This window comes from Palaemon carinicauda, chromosome 25, assembly GCF_036898095.1.
Source record: "Palaemon carinicauda isolate YSFRI2023 chromosome 25, ASM3689809v2, whole genome shotgun sequence".
NCBI classification, from domain to species: Eukaryota; Metazoa; Arthropoda; class Malacostraca; order Decapoda; family Palaemonidae; genus Palaemon; species Palaemon carinicauda.
In genome coordinates, this window is record NC_090749.1 from 1,319,578 (window position 1) to 1,340,364 (window position 20,787).

Consider the following 20,787-nt stretch of genomic DNA (forward strand, 5'->3'; position numbering starts at 1 on the left):
AACCAGTACCTGATTTCAGGAACACACTTTAATTGCTCAAGTTGCTTTTTTATTTCAAATTGCTGGCAAAATTGCTAGTCAAAATAATACACAGAGTACGGGAAGTTTACAGTATGGTCAGATTGTAGTTATATAGTCGACCAAAAGCCCAGTCTCTAGGCACAGTACTTGTGTAATCCTGCAGTACATACATGTAATACAATAACGTAGATTTTGCCACACTATGTTAATTATGATTCCGAACTTTTCAAATCTGGTCACCAGAATTATGAATGTCTACAGATCATAATGTTGGTTAGCAAGTTTTCTGTCCCAATCTACTGGCATTCGCCTTCACAGAAACATAGACCAGTGCATTGCAGTGAAGCGTTCTTGCACTTGCAGCGGTTTTTGCAGCCTTTCTTGCATCCGCAAGACACCAGCTCATAGCAGGCCTTGGATGCCTCAGGGAGTGTGGTCCAGAGTGGTGTGTAGAGCCCATCATCACTCCGATGCCAGCCCCAGTCTGTTGGTGGAGAGAGCACGGGCGTTGGTACCAATGCCTGGCCCCAGACATGACCACCCTGAAGGGCAGATCTCTTCACATGCTGCTCCAGAGCAGCGTAGGTTGGCGGGATGTTCTGAACAGAGTTCGTCTTTGCAAAGAGCTGCTTTCTCGCCTTGTTGACGTCCTTGCATTTGCTTGTGCGGTCATACAGGAGTATGACAAACCTCTCGATGACATGCATTGTATCCTCTTGGATGCTTGTGGGTGCATTTGCCAGACTCAGCAGGGCATCAGTGAGTTCTGGCAGCGTGTTCCATGTTGCCCAGGCAGATTTCTTCCCATGTCCGACGAAGGCTGACACAGTATCACACCCTGTGATGGCATGAAACATTGGAAGAGCACATGCCTTCTCTGGACCAAGGGAGGAAGCTATTTCATGGGCTGCAATGTAGCGGTAGTTCTTGCCTGTCCCAAAGGCTACCCAGAGTTCGTCTCCAGCTGGTAGTTTCTGGACTACCATCACTGCTAGGACCACGACGTCACTGTCTACTGTTCGAACCTGTATCTGGTGGTGACCATGTTGTGCAGCATGTGCTACATGTAGCATCATGCGGGTGTCTGCCTCTTCTTGGTTGCATGGTGCGAGTGAGTTGACATCCTCTTGCTGTGGAACACAGATCACCTGCTCCCCATCAGTGACGACCAGTTCCTTGCCTTCTTCTTGAAAGGACTCTGCAAGCATGGTGGAGAGGTAGCTGAAGAGCTCCACTTTGTTGCTATCAACTCGCAGGAAACTTTGCCAATTTCCTGGTATGACTGCTGAGTCGACAACACGCCGACGTACTCCCTTTCCACGCTGTTCTCTGGTTGATGCCTTCAGGGAATCTGCTCTGTAGCTGTCCCACACAAGGTCAAGACGTGATACATGTTGGAAACGTTGTACAACGTATGGGATGAACACTTGCTGTGCATATTCCTCGAACGTGTTGGCAGTACCCGGCTTCAACATCTGTACGATTACTGCTCCATCGAGGACAACAGCAGTGACAGTAGGAGCTTCAAACTGAGGCTCAGCATGGCCTTCAAGGCACACCAGCAAGTCACTCTTGCTCCCTAGGTACAGTCTCCCTCCGTCAGATAAAGCTGGAGGGCATTGCTGATTTTCATGCCTGAAGAACTCTTCTAGATTCCCATCACGGGTCTGGCAGCCGATATATAATCGTGCGAAGAGCGCAACATCATTCTTCAGAGATTTGACCTGTTCTTTTCCTTTGGGTATATTGGGTCCTCTCTTGGTCGCAAACAGTGGTAGCTTGTTCCGGTGGATTGCCACCTCAATGGACTTGGTTCTGTCCACGATGCATTCCTTTGAGAATGCTTCATATATCGACGAACTATCTGTGCAGCACGCGCAAGGTGAACTGCCTCAGTGTCACAGTCTTGCTCGCAGGCTTTGCCTAGCGCTTCACCAATGTCTTCATCAAACGCTAGTAAAACATCTCGGCCTTTGCTGTGGGATCTCAGGCCTGGTATCTGGGCTAACAGGCGCTCTTTCAGCCTTGTGCTATTAACTTTCTGGCACAAAACAACCCCGAGCTGTTCCATTCTTGTTGTGTATAGCTTTACAAGTTCTGCGAGTCTGAAGACTGGGGTGGTGCCCTCTTCTAGGTGGGTTTCCTCGATATACAGGACCAGTTCAGCCAGTACGATTCTTGACATTACACCTTCATGGTCAGTTTTCTGCTCGGCTTCTACAGTGGTCTTTGCACGATAGTAAAGAGCCAACAAACACTTGGAATGGTACTTGGCCTCCAGAGCCACCATATCACCCATGCTGAGCCTGGCTATGAGTTCATTGTCCCCAACTTGCGCTGCACACTTCCGTACGCGTGTGTCCACCTGGAAGGTTGTTACTTCATGTAGGGTCTCTGTGCCAGACTTTCCACAGAAAAAGCAGGAGGTGCCGCTGGTAGTGGCTTCTGAAGAGTGTGTTCTGGCGCGCTTGGCCTGGACATTGTCAGTACTATCAAATGCTGAGCTGCTTGCGATGCGTCTCTTCTCTGCTCTTCGTAGCATTGTGTTATTGTATTTGAGCATACATGTTTTATGCCACTTGGCCTGGTGGGCAACCATTGTCGCCTCAACACCTTGTCCTTCATCTAGTCTCTGTAACTGAACAGTTCTTGGCAGTTCTCCGAGTTCATCAAATTTGACCAAGTTTGCAGCCATTGTCGTGTATCCACTCCCAGGGTCTCGGCGTTTAGACAGTACTGGGCAGACAAGTGACTCTGTTGTCTCCTCTTGACATACAAGACACAGCTTCCAGTTTGTCTCAGGAGGTGTTGTGGGAGTACGTTGCTCAAAAGTATCGACCAGTTGGAACTTCTTTGCCATGGCTGCAGTCTGGAACAACGCGTCTCTGATGTCAGGTGGTGCTGCTGCTGCCTCACCTGCAAAGACACAAAACACCACCATGTTACCACAAGTTACTACTACAAGCACCATGACTATCAACACTATACTATTACTGCACCCGCCGTCACTGCCACCAACGCTGCCGCTGCAAAGTAAAATTCATTTTCTTGTGAAATGGTAGCCAAATTATTTGGTAAGCACAGAAGTATGTGTAATTGTACAAAACTTATCACCTCTAGCACACTTATCACCTTTAGCATCCACAAAAAGACAAATTATGGTACATATTCAATGACGCTAACGGTAAATAGCGGCCATTTTGAAAAATGGCCGCCAAATGTGCTACGGGGAGAATCTTGAATGCCTCCATATCCAAAATTGTTCAGAATGTATTAATCCACATGTGTGCCAATTTTGATGCTTTTAGAACAATTTGAACAATTGGTTTCATATTTCTTACTATGCCGCTGGGCTATACCAACTCACAGGCATAGGGTGGAATAACGGAGCCTTTGTATATCAGCGGCCAGTTCCTCATGCATTGATTAAAAATCAACTAACCTAAACTTTCCACCTTAACCTAACCTACAAGCCGTGCCCTTACCTATATACCTCACGGGGGTCTGCCGCCCCCCTGCGCCCCACCTTACACAGCCATATTCTAAGTTAGACATAATAATACATACAAGAGGCCGCTCTTATACATACTCCCTAGAATAACTCCTAACCCTACCAACTCACTGACCATTGCTTAAGTGCAGTCTACTAAGACACAATTATTGTTTTGAATTGGTTTTTATTGCATTATAAGTATTGTGTTAGTTAATGAAGACATTTTGGTAAGTGTACAGTACTTGTACACACTACGTATTGTTGGTAAATTTTTATACTAAAACAATATCCTTTATGGCTCTAAAGAATCGGGTATATGGTGTAATTATAGATGTAATGAACGTTTTTTTTTTTTTTATAATGGTTTCTGGTGGAAAGCCAGAAATTTTTATTAATGGGTAGGTCAACTACCGAGTAATACTAATGAAACAAGGTCAAAACATTGGAGTTTTTGTTTGCCAGGACTTGTGGACTCTTAGAAAATGTGACTTTCTAGTAATACTAATGAAACATGGTCAAAACATTGGAGTTTTTGTTTGCCAGGACTTGTGGACTCTTAGAAAATGTGACTTTCTAGTAATACTAATGAAACATGGTCAAAACATTGGAGTTTTTGTTTGCCAGGACTTGTGGACTCTTAGAAAATGGGACTTTCTAGTAATACTAATGAAACATGGTCAAAACATTGGAGTTTTTGTTTGCCAGGACTTGTGGACTCTTAGAAAATGTGACTTTCTAGTAATACTAAGGAAACATGGTCAAAACATTGGAGTTTTTGTTTGCCAGGACTTGTGAACTCTTAGAAAATGTGACTTTCTAGTAATACTAATGAAACATGGTCAAAACATTGGAGTTTTTGTTTGCCAGGACTTGTGGACTCTTAGAAAATGGGACTTTCTAGTAATACTAATGAAACATGGTCAAAACATGGGAGTTTTTGTTTGCCAGGACTTGTGGACTCTTAGAAAATGTGACTTTCTAGTAATACTAATGAAACATGGTCAAAACATTGGAGTTTGTTCTGTAACCGAAATACAAACCACGCTATTTACATTGGGTTTACCTTTCGGCGTAGCTGAAATGGCGAGCCATTAGAATTTAACGAGGGTGTATTACCCCTGTGCTAGTTAGCAGGTGGGTAGGGGAGTGGTAGCTAGCTACCCCTCCCCCCTTCACACACCGGTGAACTGCTTCACTTCACTTTTGGCTCGGACAATGGACAGATGTCTCTGTCTTTGTCCTCGCTTGGCAGCCATTGTTTGTTTTGTCTTTACTTAATCACTTACCTTTCTTTTACTCAATATATATGTAAACATTTTTTTGTGTTTATGTATATATTTGAGTATAGAAATCAGTAAGTTTCCTTTTCAGAGTTTGTGGTTGTGTGTGCAGTGTACGATATCTCCGTGGAGCCCTCGGCAGTTAGGCCACCATGGTGTAATTTCATGGGTCGGGACCGAGTTTGACTACGGTCTTTCTCTCTCTCTCTCTTTGAGGTCGTTTACCCTTTTACTACGTTACTTTTACTACGTCTGAGTAGCTTCCTTCCCATGTGGGTGGGGTTGCTACGCCGTACGTTTTGTCTCAAGTAGTTTATGAATCTAATTGTTTTTGTTGATTTTTCAGCTTTGTAGAACGATTCCTTTCGGGGTTTTCGTTCTCTCTTTAGTGTTCATTCATTTTTAATTTACATAATTACATATTTTAAATATTAAACTTAGCCGGTGAATATATAAATAGCTGACGTCTCCGACGGTCGACAGATTCCAAAAACTCGCGAGCGATCGCCATGAAGGTTGTCGGGTGTGCCCACCAGCGCCGACTATCGGCCAGATACCGCATATACTTCTCAACCAAACCAGTTCTTCTCTGTCGGTGTTACAGACAACACTGGTTCCGCTCGCGCTTGACCTCGAGTTTTCTACCGAATTGGTGAAGTACTTGGTTTTGGTTTTATTGCTTTTGCTGTGTTGGTTTTTTGCTTCAATAAAACTCTTGAAACCCTTTTTTGATTTTTGTTGATGAACTTGGCTTCCCTTTGAATTTGCTTTGGATTTTCATAATGGCTGACCCTTCTCCTGTCTATCGTAAATGTGCGAAAGACTGTAACAAACGTCTTCCGAAAGCTTCTATCGATCCTCATACTGTTTGTGCTAATTGCCGGGGTAAATCCTGTCAATTAGGAGATCGGTGTGAGGAATGTGTGGTTTTATCGGAATTCGAGTGGTTGGAGTATGAGAAATATACTCGGAAACTCGAAAGAGATAGGGTGAGGAGAAGCTCTTCTAGATCTATAGATTTTTCCTCTTCCCATGCCCCTGAACCTAATCCTTCCCCTGTAGTGGTAGTTTCTGAACCCCCTATTGGCACTCAGGAACCTTCAATGCGTGAAATGTTATTGGCTATTCAAGCGTTGGGTGAGAAGGTCGAAACCTTGGCATCGGACAGAAACCAGCTTATGTCCGACGTTAAGCTTTTAAAGAGTCAAAGTGGTAAAGTGGAAAGTGCGACTAATGTGTTTAGTGTTGCGACGGAGGGTTCGTCTGTTTGTGCTTGTCGCTTACCTAGTCCGAGACCTCTTTCAAGCTCCCCTGCACCAGGGAGAAGGAATGGCGTAGGACTTAAGGGAGTGAGAGGTGTAAACCAACGTACAGACGTCCCCTCAAAGGTATCAGACGTTGCTCCTCAGGCACGTCCTTACCATAAGACGGGAGAAACTAAGTTCTCCTCGTCTTCCGATGATTTGCCTCATAAGAAACCTTGGCGTAAGGTTTCAAGACCCTTAAAACGCAAGTCAGTCCCTACAGGACAGGTCCGGCGTCCTGCCTGTAGTCATTGGGACAGCTCTGACCGTATTCAGTCATCGGATGGCTGTTCGCCTGTTAAGCGTAAACGTGACGCTGAGTCCGAGGGTCTCGTTCGGTGCGATGACTTGCATGCACAGACGTTGCCGACGTCACGGCCCGTTTCGACTCCCGTTGACCCGAAGTGGAGTGTCTTACAAGACATGCAGTTGAAACTTTCATCCTTAATGGAGGTTTATGAGCATGACCAGGTTCGTAAAGATCCTTTGCTTGCGGTTTGCCAGTCCGACAAGCGTGACTCTGGTCTTCAACCGCCTAAGCGAGATTTGTCTCGTCGTTTTGACGTTAGCGCTAATGTTATCGGTGCTGTTAAACGTGACTCTGATCGTGTTCCTCGTCAGTCACGTCAGTTATGTGATGTGGAACGTCATTTTCCGCAGTCTCAAGGTGACGTTCAGCAACAATCACCGCAGTCTCGACGTGACGTTCGTCGGCCGACTCCGTTGTCCCGATGTGACGTCGAACGTCAGTCACCGCGGTTGGGTGTTGTTTTTCAACCTCAAGTCCTGCAGTCTGTGCAGTCCCGACGTGATGTCGAACGTCAGTCACCACAGTCTGTTGTTGTTTGTCAGCCTCAAGACTTTCAGTCTTTGCAGTCTCTACGTGACGTCGTTACCTCTGCTTTTGCTGCGGCCCCGTCGCATATTGATATAGCGTGTCAATCGTTACCTCCCCAGCATGCTTCTCCGTGTCGCGAGACTTTGCCTTTGTCGGATGATGTTCCTTCGGATGAGGAAGTTGTTGATCCCCTTCCTGGTGATGTTCCTTTGGGGACTCTTTCGGATGGGGAGGAGCCTAGGGTTGCTCAGCAATCCCTTGACTTTAAGAAGATAATGCTTATCTTTAAAGATCTGTTTCCCGATCATTTTGTCTCTGCTGCTCCTCGTTCACCTCCATCTGAGTTCACGCTGGGCCTGACTTCTTCGACTCCGTCGTTCACGAAGTTAGTGCTCTCTCGCTCTTCTAAGAGAGCTCTGCGTTTGTTGGGAGACTGGTTAATGTCCAGGAGGAATTTTGGGAAGTCCTCTTTTGCCTTTCCCCCTTTCAAATTGGCTTCTCGTGCGAGCGTCTGGTATGACACAGGAGAAGTTCTCGGCTTGGGGGTGCCTGCCTCTGCCCAGGGAGACTTCTCAAGCCTTGTAGACTCTCCTCGTCGTCTGGCCATGAGACGCTCGAAGGTTTGCTGGTCCTCTACTGATCTGGATCATCTCCTTAAAGGAATTTTCCGTGCCTTTGAGGTTTTCAATTTTTTGGATTGGTCCCTGGGAGCCTTGAGTAGGAAAGTCTCGTCAGCGGACCGGGATGTCTCTATTCAGATAATGTCGTGCATGGACAAGGCAATAAGGGATGGCTCTAATGAACTTGCTGCTACGTTCTCAGCAGGGGTTCTGAAGAAGAGAGAGACTCTGTGTTCTTTTCTTTCTGCAGGGGTCACTCCTTGTCAGAGGTCAGAACTTCTCTTTGCGCCCTTGTCTTCTGCTTTGTTCCCTCAACAGTTTATTAGAGATATCGCGGCGTCTCTTGTACAGAAGGACACTCATGATTTAATGGCCACGTCTGCTCATAAGGCTGTACCTTCGTCTTCTCATGTCAGCAGACCTAAGTTTGACACGCCAGCGGCAAGGTTTATCCCGCCTTTTCGTGGCAGAGCTCCCAGTAGGGGAGGCTCTCGTGCCGATAGCAAGCGAGGCAAGAAGAGAGGATCTAAATCCTCCCGTGGCAGAGTCTGACTGCCCACGTCCTCAGACAGCAGTAGGTGCCAGATTGACCAACTTCTGGCAGGCCTGGGAGAAGAGGGGTGCAGACTGGGAGTCTGTTTTGTTGCTGAAGGAGGGTTACAAAATTCCGTTTGTACGAAGACCTCCTCTGGTAAAAGTTCCGATAGACCTCTCTCCCAGGTATCGAGAGGAGACAAAGAGACAGGCATTACATCTTCAGGTGTCTCTGTTGTTAGAAAAGGGGGCGGTGGTGAAAGTCTCGGACCTTCAATCCCCAGGTTTTTACAACCGTCTCTTCCTGGTTCCGAAGAACACAGGAGGTTGGAGGCCAGTGCTGGATGTAAGTGCTCTCAACGTGTTTGTTGTAAAAACAAATTTTACGAATAGAACTTACCTGGCAGTTATATATACATAGCTAATTATCTCTATTTCGGCAGAATTTTTTCTAAAACTAGGCAACCGCCTTGTGGTGGTTGGGTGGTAACACCCGTTAAAGGGTGGTAGGAGGAATCATTCCCGTTTTCTGTTCTTCAGTTCATCTCTGCCGGCCGGATCGACACGTTGGTCCGTCATTAAGAGTTTTTTCTTCGATTTCCCTGCTCGGTGTACCAGTCTGCTTTTTTTGGTGAAGTACTCTGATTTGGGTTTTTGGCGATCGTAGTATTTTGTTTTCTCTTAGTTTTTTTTTTTTTTTTTTTTGCTGTTTTTCATTATGAGTGAAAAGAGTCATTACCGTATCTGTGCGAATGAGGAATGTAAGGTGAGACTACCCAAAATGGCGGTTGATCCTCACACTGTTTGTTCTCATTGTAGGGGTTTTGTTTGTGCCCTTGATAATAGGTGCGGGGAATGTAAGGTTTTGGATGAGAAAGATTGGTTAATTATGAAGCGCTATGTGCGTAAGCTAGAGCTCGATAGAGTTAGGAGAGCTTCTAGGTCTAAGTCTAAGTCTGTTAGTGGTAAGGAAGACGAACTTAGCGTAGATTTATCTATTGATCCTATTATTGATTCCTCTTTGGAAGTTGATCCTTCCCTTGAGGTAGTAACTCCTGCACCTCCTACAGGTTCCGTATCTACGGATGACCCTCGGTACGCTAGCCTGGCGGCCGAGTTGAAGGCCATTAAAGAACAGCTGGAGGCCTTTAAAGGTAAGGAAAGTGAAAGTGCTTGTGTTAGTGCAGTGGAGGTGGCGACCGACCGAATCTGTCATACCCCTAGGCCTAGACCTCTACCAAGCTCCCAGGACCAAGGGAGAAGGTACGTCGATGACCGAAAGGGGGTGAGAGGTACGTACCCTCGGTCAGCCGTCGCCTCAGACAGTCCTGTTGTCTATTCCCAGGCTGCTCTTGACCGTCACGGGAAAGACGAGTCGGATGTGTTTTCTTCTCCGAATTCGTCCAGACGTAAATGGAAGTATGAAGCTTCAAGACCTACTAAGAGGAGATGGAACCGCGACGAACGGTCTCGTTCTTTCTCTCCCGGTTCTAGCAGTTATGAACCTTGTCCATCGGAGGATGATTTCGACTCCGTGCCTGTGAAAAGGACGAAGCCTGCTGCCGAAGATACGAGTGTTATTCGTCAGCCCCCCCCTTCGGATCCGCAAGACCCAGCTGATGTTGCTAAATCCTTTATGTCTGTCATGCAGGAACAACTTTTGACTTTAGTACAAGCCTTTAGTCGCCCTCACGCCCAGTCTGACAGACGTAAAGACGACTCGTTGCCGATTAAGAAGTCTGCTTCTAAGAGAGAACGGAGTTCTTCTTTAAAGAGAACTTCTCCCTCTCTACGCCAGGATGAGGAATGTGTGCTTGCGCCAGGCGATACTTCTTCGCGATACCAGGGCGATACGTTTTCTCGTTCTCGATACCGGGACGATACCTTATCGAACGAAGCTGCTTCTCGTTCTCGATACCAAGACGATACCGCCTCCCGTTCGCTTCGACACGACGATACCTCCTCTCGTTCGCTTCGCCACGACGATACCTCCTCTCGTTCGCTTCGCTACGACGATACCTCCTCTCGTTCACGACGCCACGACGATACCGACCCTAGTTCTCGACGCCACGACGATACCGCCTCTCGTTCACGACGCCACGACGATACCGCCTCTCATTCTCGCCGCCACGACGATACCGCCTCTCATTCTCGCCGCCATGACGATACCGCCTCTCGCTCTCGACGACAGAACGACTCTGCCTCTCGTTCTCGGTCCCAGGGCGATACCACCCTGCCTCTTCGGGACGATACTGCCTCTCGTTCCAAGGATTCTTCTAGCGCGGGACTCCAGGATGCAACCCGTCTTTTGCAGGATGATGCCTTTGATTTGCCCTTGTCGGGTTCTAAGGATTCTTCTCTTTCGAAGGATATTGCAGATGTGGATCAGGCCCTCGAGGATGTTTCTGATGACGATGATAATCCTGCCGATGCTGTGGGAGATTACAAAGTTCTCTCTCGCTCCCTTCTTGAACTTTTTGGAGAGGAATTCCAACCTGCTGCCCCTCAATCTCCTCAGTCCCAATTTAACAGAAAGAAGGCCAAGAAACAGTCGGCCTTCATCAAGATGAAGCTGTCTATCTCCGCAAAGAAGGCTCTCACGAAGATTGATGACTGGATGATGGAGCGGAGACAAACAGTTAAGACTTCCTTCTCGTTTCCACCAGCTCGTCTTGCTTCAAGAGCGGGTATGTGGTATGCAACTGGAGAACCTTTGGGTCTGGGAGTGCCTTCCTCCTCCAAGGGTGACTTCTCTGGTTTAGTGGACTCTGCTAGAAGGCATGCTCTCAACTCAGCCAAGGTCATGTGGTCAATGTCGGAGCTGGATCATCTCGTCAAAGGTGTTTTTAGAGCCTTTGAGGTTTTTAGTTTCCTAGACTGGTCGCTTGGGACTCTCGCAAGGAAAACTGAACAGATGGATGGATCTAGGGACCTTACGAGCATTATGTCCTGTATGGATAAGGCCCTCAGAGATGGGGCGAATGAGTTGGCTGCTCTGTTCTCAGCTGGGGTCCTAAAGAAGAGAGCTCTGCTTTGCTCTTTTGCTTCTAGGTCTGTTACCAATGCTCAAAAGTCTGAGCTTCTTTACGCCCCCCTCTCTCAACATCTTTTTCCCGAGTCTCTGGTTAATGACATTACGCGTTCTCTGGCCCAAAAAGCCACCCAAGACCTTTTATCTCGTTCTGCTCGTAAGCCCTTTGCAGCCCCTCCTTCTTCTTTGAAACGGGAGGAAAGGAGATTCCAGCAGCCCTTTCGGGGCAGGACTACTTCAAGATCAGATTTTAGAGGGAGAAGGCAAGATTCAGGACCAAGATCTACCAGGGGTTCTTTCAGACCTCGCTCCAGGAAATGAAGTTCGTCTCCTCCAGACGGTAGGCGCAAGACTGTCAGGTTTTTGGCAGTCCTGGAAGAGGAGAGGGGCGGACACCTGGTCCCTCTCAGTCATCAAGGAAGGATACAAGATCCCCTTTCTGAAAAAACCTCCTCTCGCAGATGCTCCTCTGGCCTTAGTAGCCCGGTACTCAGATCCTGGGAAACAGAAGGCTCTAGTAGACCTTGTCAACCAAATGCTAGACAAGGGGGCGATAGAACCGGTTCGGGATCTAGTCTCCCCAGGCTTTTACAATCGCCTGTTTCTGGTCCCCAAGAACTCGGGCGGATGGAGACCCGTCCTGGATGTCAGCGCGCTCAACGTATTTGTGGAGAAGACAAAGTTCTCCATGGAGACGACTCAGTCGGTGCTGGCGTCAGTACGTCCAGGGGACTGGATGGTGTCCCTCGACTTGCAGGACGCATATTTCCATGTCCCCATCCATCCGACTTCGAGGAAGTACCTGAGGTTTGTAATGGAGGGCAAGTGCTTCCAATTCAGAGCTCTTTGCTTCGGTCTCAGCACGGCTCCTCAAGTCTTCACCAGGGTAATGGCGAATGTGTCAGGTTGGCTGCATCAGGAAGGGATAAGGATATCCTTCTATCTGGACGATTGGCTGATTCGTTCACGATCGAGGGAGAAATGTCTGGAGGATTTACGGAAGACTTTTATGATGGCTCAGGATCTAGGCCTGGTCATCAACAGGGAGAAGTCTCAGATCAGACCGAATCAGACTATTCTCTATTTGGGGATAGTTCTGAATTCAGTTCTTTTTCGGGCTTCTCCCTCTCAGGAAAGACAGGCCAAGTGTCTCGTAAAAGTCAGAACTTTCCTGGACAAGAAGAGATGCACAGCGAAGGAGTGGATGAGTTTGCTGGGGACTCTGTCCTCCCTCGAACTGTTTGTCTCTCTGGGGAGACTCCACCTAAGGCCTCTTCAGCACTTTCTTTCGAAGACATGGAACAGAAAGATGCAGGAAGACTCCTTTTCCTTCCCCATTCCAATAGAAGTCAAGACTCTTCTGAAGTGGTGGCTGGACCCAACCTTGTTAGGGGAAGGGATCTCCTTACACAAGAAGAACCCAGACCTAGTGTTGTTTTCAGACGCATCAGAGTCAGGCTGGGGGGCAACACTAGAAAGCAAGGAGGTCTCAGGCTATTGGGAAGGAATTCAGCTGGGATGGCACATCAACAACAAGGAGCTGATGGCCATTTTTCTGGGGCTAAAGGCCTTCAAGGACTTGGTGTCTGGGAAGATTGTGGAGGTCAACTCAGACAACACCACAGCTCTTGCTTACATCAGGAAGCAAGGAGGGACTCACTCTCTGTCTCTCTTCGAGACAGCAAGAGAGCTCCTTCTTTGGGCGAAGGAGAACAGGATAAGCCTGCTGACGAGGTTTGTTCAGGGACAGAAGAATGTGAGGGCGGACATGCTCAGCAGGAAAGGGCAGGTCCTTCCCACAGAATGGACCCTCAACCAACAGGTCTGTCAGAGTCTCTGGAGGCTGTGGGGGAGACCCCTCATCGATCTTTTCGCCTCCAATTTATCCAAGAGGATCCCCATCTATTGCTCCCTAGTTCCGGACAGAGAGGCAATAGCAGTAGACGCCTTTTTGATGGATTGGACGGGGATGGACACTTATGCTTTTCCCCCGTTCAAGATCATCAATCTGGTAGTCAGGAAATTCGCCCTCCTCGATTCGGGACGGATGATCCTGATAGCTCCGTTCTGGCCGATGAGGGAATGGTTCACGGAGGTGGTGGACTTGTTGATGGACTTTCCAAGAAGCCTCCCTGCAAGTCCAAATCTGCTCAGACAACCCCACTTCGAGAGATATCATCAAAACCCCCTCGCTCTCAATCTGACTGCCTTCAGACTATCGAGAAGCTCGTCAGATCGAGAGGCTTTTCAGCGCAAGCTGCGAAAGCTATCGCCAGAGCGAGGAGGGTCTCTTCGCAGAGGGTCTACCAGTCCAAGTGGGAGACTTTTAGGGCTTGGTGTAGGAAGCACAAGATTTCCTCATCCACTACCTCTGTGAGCCAGATTGCGGATTTCTTGTTGTACCTCAGACAGGACGCTAAGCTAGCTGTGTCCACTATCAAAGGGTACAAAAGTATGCTCTCTTCCGTCTGTCGGCATAGGGGCTTGGACTTGTCTCGCGACAAGGACTTACATGACCTCTTGAAGTCTTTTGAGACGACCAAGCAGACCCAGTTAAAGCCCCCTTCTTGGAACCTTGATGTAGTTCTTAAATTTCTGTGCACCAAGAGATTTGAGCCCATCTCACAGGCTCCCCTTAGGGAGGTTACCAAGAAGACCCTCTTTCTTTTGGCCTTAGCAACAGCTAAAAGAGTTAGTGAAGTCCATGCAATTGAAAAACAGGTAGGCTTCAATCTGAATGGGGCAGTTTGTGCCTTGAGATTAGACTTTCTCGCTAAGAACGAGAACCCTTCTAAGCCCTGGCCGAGGACCTTTGAGGTTCCTAACTTGACAAACCTAGTGGGTCAAGAGCAAGAGAGGCTGCTCTGTCCAGTACGAGCCCTCAAGACCTACTTGTCTCGCACAAAAAGTGTGAGAGGCTCTTCTAGCTCCCTGTGGTGTTCTGTGAAAGATCCTCAAAAGCCCCTTTCCAAGAACGCTTTATCCTTTTTCCTGAGGGAAGTGATAAGAGAAGCGCATCTCTTGTGTGAGGAGGAACACTTCGGACTTTTAAAAGTGCAAGCCCACGAAGTGAGGGCCATTGCGACCTCGCTTGCTTACCGCAAGAACATGTCGCTCCGTCAAATTATGGATGCGACATTCTGGAGGAGCAACTCTGTGTTCGCCTCTCATTACCTCAGAGAGGTGAGGGTGGATTATGAGAAATGTTATACCTTGGGACCATACGTAGCTACGGCTTCTGTATTAGGCAAAGGAGTTACTACCTCCCCTCAACCTTAGTTTTGTTTACTTGTGCATAGGTTGGTGTATTTTTTATTGGTTGTCTGAGGACTTCGACTTGTGTACAGTCACCTCAGTCTAGTTAGATCATTTTTATCTACTTTGCAAATGTTAGGTGGTTGGTTTGGTAAAGTTGCGGTTTTTTATTTTGGGCAATAGGTAGTCCTGAAGTCTAGTCAGATTGTTGGTCTCACCCCGTTGACAGACTCGATTGAGTGTTTTCAGCACTGCAGGTCACATCCTGGCTGACACTCCTAAGGGAAAGCGACTCAAGAGGCAGGAACCTTTGAAGTCAGCTACCTTAGCAGGTAAGGAATCAAGGTGTTTATTTATCCTACAACTTTTTTGGTTGTTTCCCCAACGATGTTACTGTCTATCACCCTCCTCCAAGTGTGTTAATCAGCTATGTATATATAACTGCCAGGTAAGTTCTATTCGTAAAAATGGAGTTTTTATGATAAAACAAAGTTTTATGAATACTTACCTGGCAGTTATATATACATTCGAAGGCCCACCCACCTCCCCTCAGGAGACAGGTCGGGCATAGATGAACTGAAGAACAGAAAACGGGAATGATTCCTCCTACCACCCTTTAACGGGTGTTACCACCCAACCACCACAAGGCGGTTGCCTAGTTTTAGAAAAAATTCTGCCGAAATAGAGATAATTAGCTATGTATATATAACTGCCAGGTAAGTATTCATAAAACTTTGTTTTATCATAAAAACTCCATGTTCACGATGGAGACCACCAAATCCGTTTTGGCAGCAGTCAGAGAGGGCGACTGGATGGTCTCTCTCAACTTGCAGGATGCATACTTCCACATTCCGATACATCCAGACTCTCAACATTATCTGAGGTTTGTGTACAGGAAGGTGGTGTATCAATTCCGAGCACTGTGCTTCGGCCTCAGCCCTGCTCCTCTTGTTTTTACGAGGCTCATGCGAAATGTAATGAAGTTCCTACATTTATCGGGGATCAGAGCCTCCCTGTATTTGGACGACTGGTTACTCAGAGCGTCGTCCCGTCATCGCTGTCTGCAGGACCTACAGTGGACTCCCTCCCAGACGATTCTCTATTTGGGGATGGAGATACAGAGTCTAGTTTTTCGGGCTTTTCCGTCTGCCAACAGGATCGAGCAGGCTTTGCTCAAAGTCCGTCTCGTGCAAGAGAAAAACCGTTGCTCTGTGAGAGACTGGATGAGCCTCCTGGGGACGCTTTCGTCTCTGGAACAGTTTATCTCTCTAGGGAAACTCAACCTGCGCCCTCTCCAGTTCCACCTAGACTCCCATTGGAACAAGGAGAAGACTTTAGAGACGGTCTCGATTCCAATCTCCGATCCAGTCAAGACTTGCCTAGCTTGGTGGGACAGCAATATAAGACTTCGGGAAGGTCTTTCTCTGGCAGTCAAGAACCCAAACCATGTGTTGTTTTCAGACGCATCGGATTTGGGTTGGGGGGCGACTCTGGACAATCTGGAATGCTTGGGTCTTTGGTCCGCAGACCAGAGGAGTCTTCACATAAACTGCAAAGAGCTGTTAGCAGTCCATCTAGCACTAAGGAGTTTCGAGAGTGATTCGAAACAAGGTGGTGGAGGTGAATGCAGACAATACCACGGCCTTGGCTTACATCTCGAAGCAAGGAGGCACTCACTCCCACGCTCTTTTCGTCATCGCTAGGGACCTTCTCATTTGGTCAAAAGATCGAAACATCTCTCTTTTGACGAGGTTCGTCCAAGGGAAGTTGAATGTCTTGGCGGACTGTCTCAGTCGAAGAGGTCAGGTGGTTCCTACGGAGTGGACGCTCCACAAAGATATGTGCGAAAGACTTTGGATGACTTGGGGTCAACCCACCATCGATCTCTTTGCGACCTCGTTGACAAAAAGGCTCCCGACTTATTGCTCTCCGGTCCCAGATCCAGAGGCGGCCCACATAGACGCTTTTCTTCTGGACTGGTCTCACCTGGACGTTTATGCCTTTCCACCTTTCAAGATCCTAAACAAGGTGCTGCAGAAGTTCGCCTCTCACGAAGGGACCAGGTTGACGTTGGTTGCTCCACTCTGGCCCGCGAGAGAGTGGTTCACAGAGGTACTTCTATGGCTGGTAGACGTTCCAAGGAGTCTACCGTTGCGGATGGATCTCTTACGACAGCCTCACGTAACGAGACTTCATCAAAGCCTCCCCGCGCTTCGTCTAACTGCCTTCAGACTATCGAAAGACTCTCTTGAGCTCGAGGGTTTTCGAAGGAGGCAGCTAGAGCGATCGTGAGGGCTAGAAGATCCTCTACTATCAAGATCTATCTGTCGAAATGGGAGGTATTTAGAGACTGGTGCAAGTCCTCCTCTATTTCCTCTTCCAGTGCCTCTGTAGCGCAGATTGCAGATTTTCTGCTTTATCTGAGAAACGGTCGCTCCCTCTCTGCATCCACCATTAAAGGCTACAGAAGCATGTTGCTTCTGTTTTCAGACATAGAGGTTTGGATCTTTCGAAGAACAAAGATCTCCAAGACCTGCTTAAGTCTTTCGAGACTTCTAAGGAGCGTCATATTTCGACTCCTGCTTGGAACTTGGACGTGGTCCTACAGTTCCTTATGTAAGACAGGTTTGAACCGTTAAATTCAGCCTCCCTGAAGGATCTTACCCTCAAGACACTTTTTTTTGGTGAGCTTGGCTTCAACTAAAAGGGTTAGTGAGATACATGCTTTTAGCAAGAACATCGGCTTCTCAGCTAATAAAGCAGTATGTTCTCTTCAACTTGGTTTTTTGGCCAAGAATGAATTTCCGTCTCGTCCTTGTCCTAAATCATTTGAAATCCCTAGTCTTTCTGAGATTGTGGGTAATGAAGTTGAAAGAGTGCTGTGCCCCGTTAAAGCTCTTAAATTTTATTTATCCAGAACTAAACCGATACGAGGTTGTTCAGAGGCTTTATGGTGCTCCGTTAAAAAGCCCTCTTTGCCCATGTCTAAGAATGCGTTATCTTATTTTATTAGACTTTTGATTCGGGAGGCACACTTTCATTTAAGTGAGAAGGATCGTAATTTACTTAAAGTCAAGGCTCATGAAGTTAGAGCGATAGCAACTTCGGTAGCGTTTAAGCAAAATAGATCCCTTAAAAGTATTATGGACGCGACCTTTTGGAGAGGCAAGTCGGTATTCGCTTCATATTACTTGAAAGATGTCCAGACTCTTTATGAGGACTGCTACACACTGGGACCATTCGTAGCAGCGAGTGCAGAAGTGGGTGAAGGCTCTACCACTACTTTCCCTTAATCCCAATATCCTTTTAATCTACTCTTGAAATTTTTAATCTTGTTTTGGGTTATACGGGAGACTAAGAAGTCTTTCGCAATCTTTTTGATTTGGCGGGTGGTCAAAATATTGTTTCTTGAGAGCGCCCAGATTAAGGGTATTGATGAGGTCCTGTTATAGGGGTGTTCACCCTGGATATAGCAGCTCCTGGGAGTCTTTCAGCATCCTAAGAGGATCGCTGGGCTTCGTGAGGATGGCGAACTAATGAGGCAGAGTAATCATCAGAGTCAGCTTCCTTACCAGGTACCTATACTTAAGTTTGTTTTTTGAATATTTGTCAAAATCTCTTGAGCATATACGCCTTTATTGTTTTAATACTGGTCTCTACCCACCACCATGGGTGTGAATCAGCTATTTATATATTCACCGGCTAAGTTTAATATTTAAAAATGATATTTTCATTATAAGATAAATTTTTGAATATACTTACCCGGTGAATATATAATATTAAAGGCCCTCCCTTCCTCCCCGATAGAGACCCTACGGACTGAGAAGAACTGGTTTGGTTGAGAAGTATATGCGGTATCTGGCCGATAGTCGGCGCTGGTGGGCACACCCGACAACCTTCATGGCGATCGCTCGCGAGTTTTTGGAATCTGTCGACCGTCGGAGACGTCAGCTATTTATATATTCACCGGGTAAGTATATTCAAAAATTTATTTTATAATGAAAATATCATGTTACATAATTATAATTGTTACAATTCTGTGTTGGTAACAGCTCTCCTTCCGTGAGTGTAAGTGGTTGCGAGGGCACGTGCCTGTTGTGTAACTCTTGTGTTCCTTTCCCTCGGGATTCCTCTTCGGAGCCTTCCCGGGGGAATGGATGTTAACTAATGATTTTTGTTTTTATTTTTCACAGTTACCGATCTAGTTCGTTTCTGTAATGTGACAACGGAGTGAGCTGTCTTGTTGAGGCCTGGGGATTCGTCTGTTGCTGCCTCCCCTATAAATCTTTGTCAGGGGCGTGTCTCCTTCTCCTGGAAGTACTCCCGTGACGATTGACAGCTCTCCAGTTCACTTTAGAACACTCAGGAGGCTCGCCTCCTTGGGTGGGTAACTTTCCTTCAGAGGGAAGTTTTCCTGTCCAGGCTTGAGTTTTTCTCCTTTGGGGGGTTCTTCTCTTGCCTTTTTTTCGTGCGACTATGCTCTTGGTGCTGAGCGGTCGCACCTGCAGTTACGCTCAAGGGGCTGGGCAACTGCAGGAGCCCCTCTTCGGAGGTTTGCTCTTTTTAGGTCACTGGCTGACCCGTCTCTTCTACAAAGTGTTTCTCTTTCGTTCGCGAGAGAGTACACTCATAGAGACTCCTCTTCGGAGGACTCTTCTGCTGTTGTTGCTGTTGGCCGCCTTCGCCGTAAGGCTCACCGTCCGCTACGTCGTAGGGCCTCCCATCTCCCTATAAGGGTGCTAAGAGGCGCCTTTTTGAATCTCCGTATGCAGCCTGCAGCTCCTTCCTCTTTAGATCTCTCCGGGGATCGATCTCCAACGCCTTCTTGATCTTCCGCCCCTGGTGCAGATGGACAGCAGTCTGACCTCGTCTTCCGACGGAAAACGGTCCCTTCGGGGCAAAGGGTTGCCTCCCACGGGGGTGCTTCCCTTGCGTGTCAGGGTTCCCATGCGCGCCCTTCTGCAGTGTTCTCTCCTGCTCAGTGTTAGCGCACAGGCGCTCTCCTGCTCAGTGTTAGCGCACAGGCGCTCTCCTGCCCAGTGTTAGCGCACAGGCGCTCTCCTGCTCATCAGCGTTTTCCTGATCGCTGGCGCTCTCCTGTTCGCCAGCGCTCTCCTGTTCGTCAGCGCTCTCCTGATGATCGTCGCTGCTGTTCCTGTTGTGCGCCCTGCGTGCCAGCGGTCTCCCGAGCGCTCTAGATCTCCTGCCCGTCAGAGCGCACCTGCTCTTCCAGTTCCTGATACGTGCCCTGTGCGCCCACGTTCGCCCGCGCAATCTAGAACTTCGGTTCAGGTCTTGGGCAAGGACTCTTCTTCTACGCACAGGATTCTACGCGTCGCCTTCTGCTCGCCAGCAATCACCAGCTCGCCAGCGACCACAGACGCGTCAACGTTCGCCCGCTCGTCAGCGATCTCCTGCGCGTCAACGATCGCCATCGATCTGCCATGCGTGTCAGGTCCCCTGGACACCATTAGTAGCGATCTAGCGCTCGCCTGCTGTGGACGATCTCCGGTAGCTGAGTCTTGCCGTAGATCTTCCTCCCGCTCGCCAGTGCTCACCTTTACTTCTGTCCTTCTGTGCGCCAGCTTTCTTCAATCGGCAGCGCACATCTGCGCGCCCTTTCCTGCCACGCACCAATGGGCGCCAACGGTTTTTCCTGACCGTCCAGGATTGCCTGATTGACAGCTCGCTTCAGCGCTTACCTTCCTGATGCACCTGCGTGCCTTCTGTTTAGTGGGATGCGCGCTAACCATCCCTAGTCTCTCACGCGTCAGCGATCGCCTACGCGCCCGCGCGATTCTTTGCTTGCGCGCTAGCGTTTTGTTAACGCACCACCGCTCGCCAACGCGCCGTCGCTTGCCGACGTGCCTTCACTCGCCTACGGGCCATCGCTCGCCAAAACTCACCATCACTCGTCAACGTGTCATCGCCCGCCTACGCGCCATCGGTCTCCCGACCGCCTGCGCTCACCCGCGCGACCACACGCCCACGTGCCCGCGCGACTGCACGCCCGCGCGCCTTACGCGCATGCGCGCCTGCGCACATGCGCTCCAATGTTCGCCCGTGCGCGAACCAACGGTATTCCATCGCACAGACCAACGGTGTTCCATCGCGCGAACCAACGGTGTTCCGTCGCGCGAACCGACGGTGTTCCATCGCGCGAATGCCGGCTCGATTCCTGCAGTATCCATTGCTTGCCTACGGGTCATCGCTCGCCTGTGAACTTTCGGATTCCGGCCACCAGCTCTCGCCCTTCTTACCACGCTCGCCCTCCTTCTGCGCTCCCTCGCGCACTTTCGTCTGCGCTCCTGCGTGCCCGCGCATGGGCGCTTCCATGTTCGGCCACGCGCAAACCATTGATTTACCATCAGGCGAGCGCCAGGGCGATTGCGACCGCGATTCTCGTCGGGG

The 20,787-nt window shown here is 48.4% G+C and overlaps 2 protein-coding genes across 6 annotated transcripts in view; both read left to right on the forward strand.

Moving 5' to 3' along the window:
* LOC137618635 (zinc finger protein 107-like) overlaps positions 1 to 20,787 on the forward strand; it is a 599,534-nt gene that overhangs the window by 516,512 nt on the left and 62,235 nt on the right. The window contains exon 3 of the mRNA XM_068348758.1: positions 10,891 to 10,904. Coding sequence (XP_068204859.1) covers positions 10,891 to 10,904 — 14 coding nt within the window. The remainder of the gene's footprint in view (positions 1 to 10,890; positions 10,905 to 20,787) is intronic.
* Positions 1 to 20,787, forward strand: part of LOC137618632 (zinc finger protein 271-like) — a 163,872-nt gene that overhangs the window by 1,276 nt on the left and 141,809 nt on the right. The window lies entirely within an intron of this gene.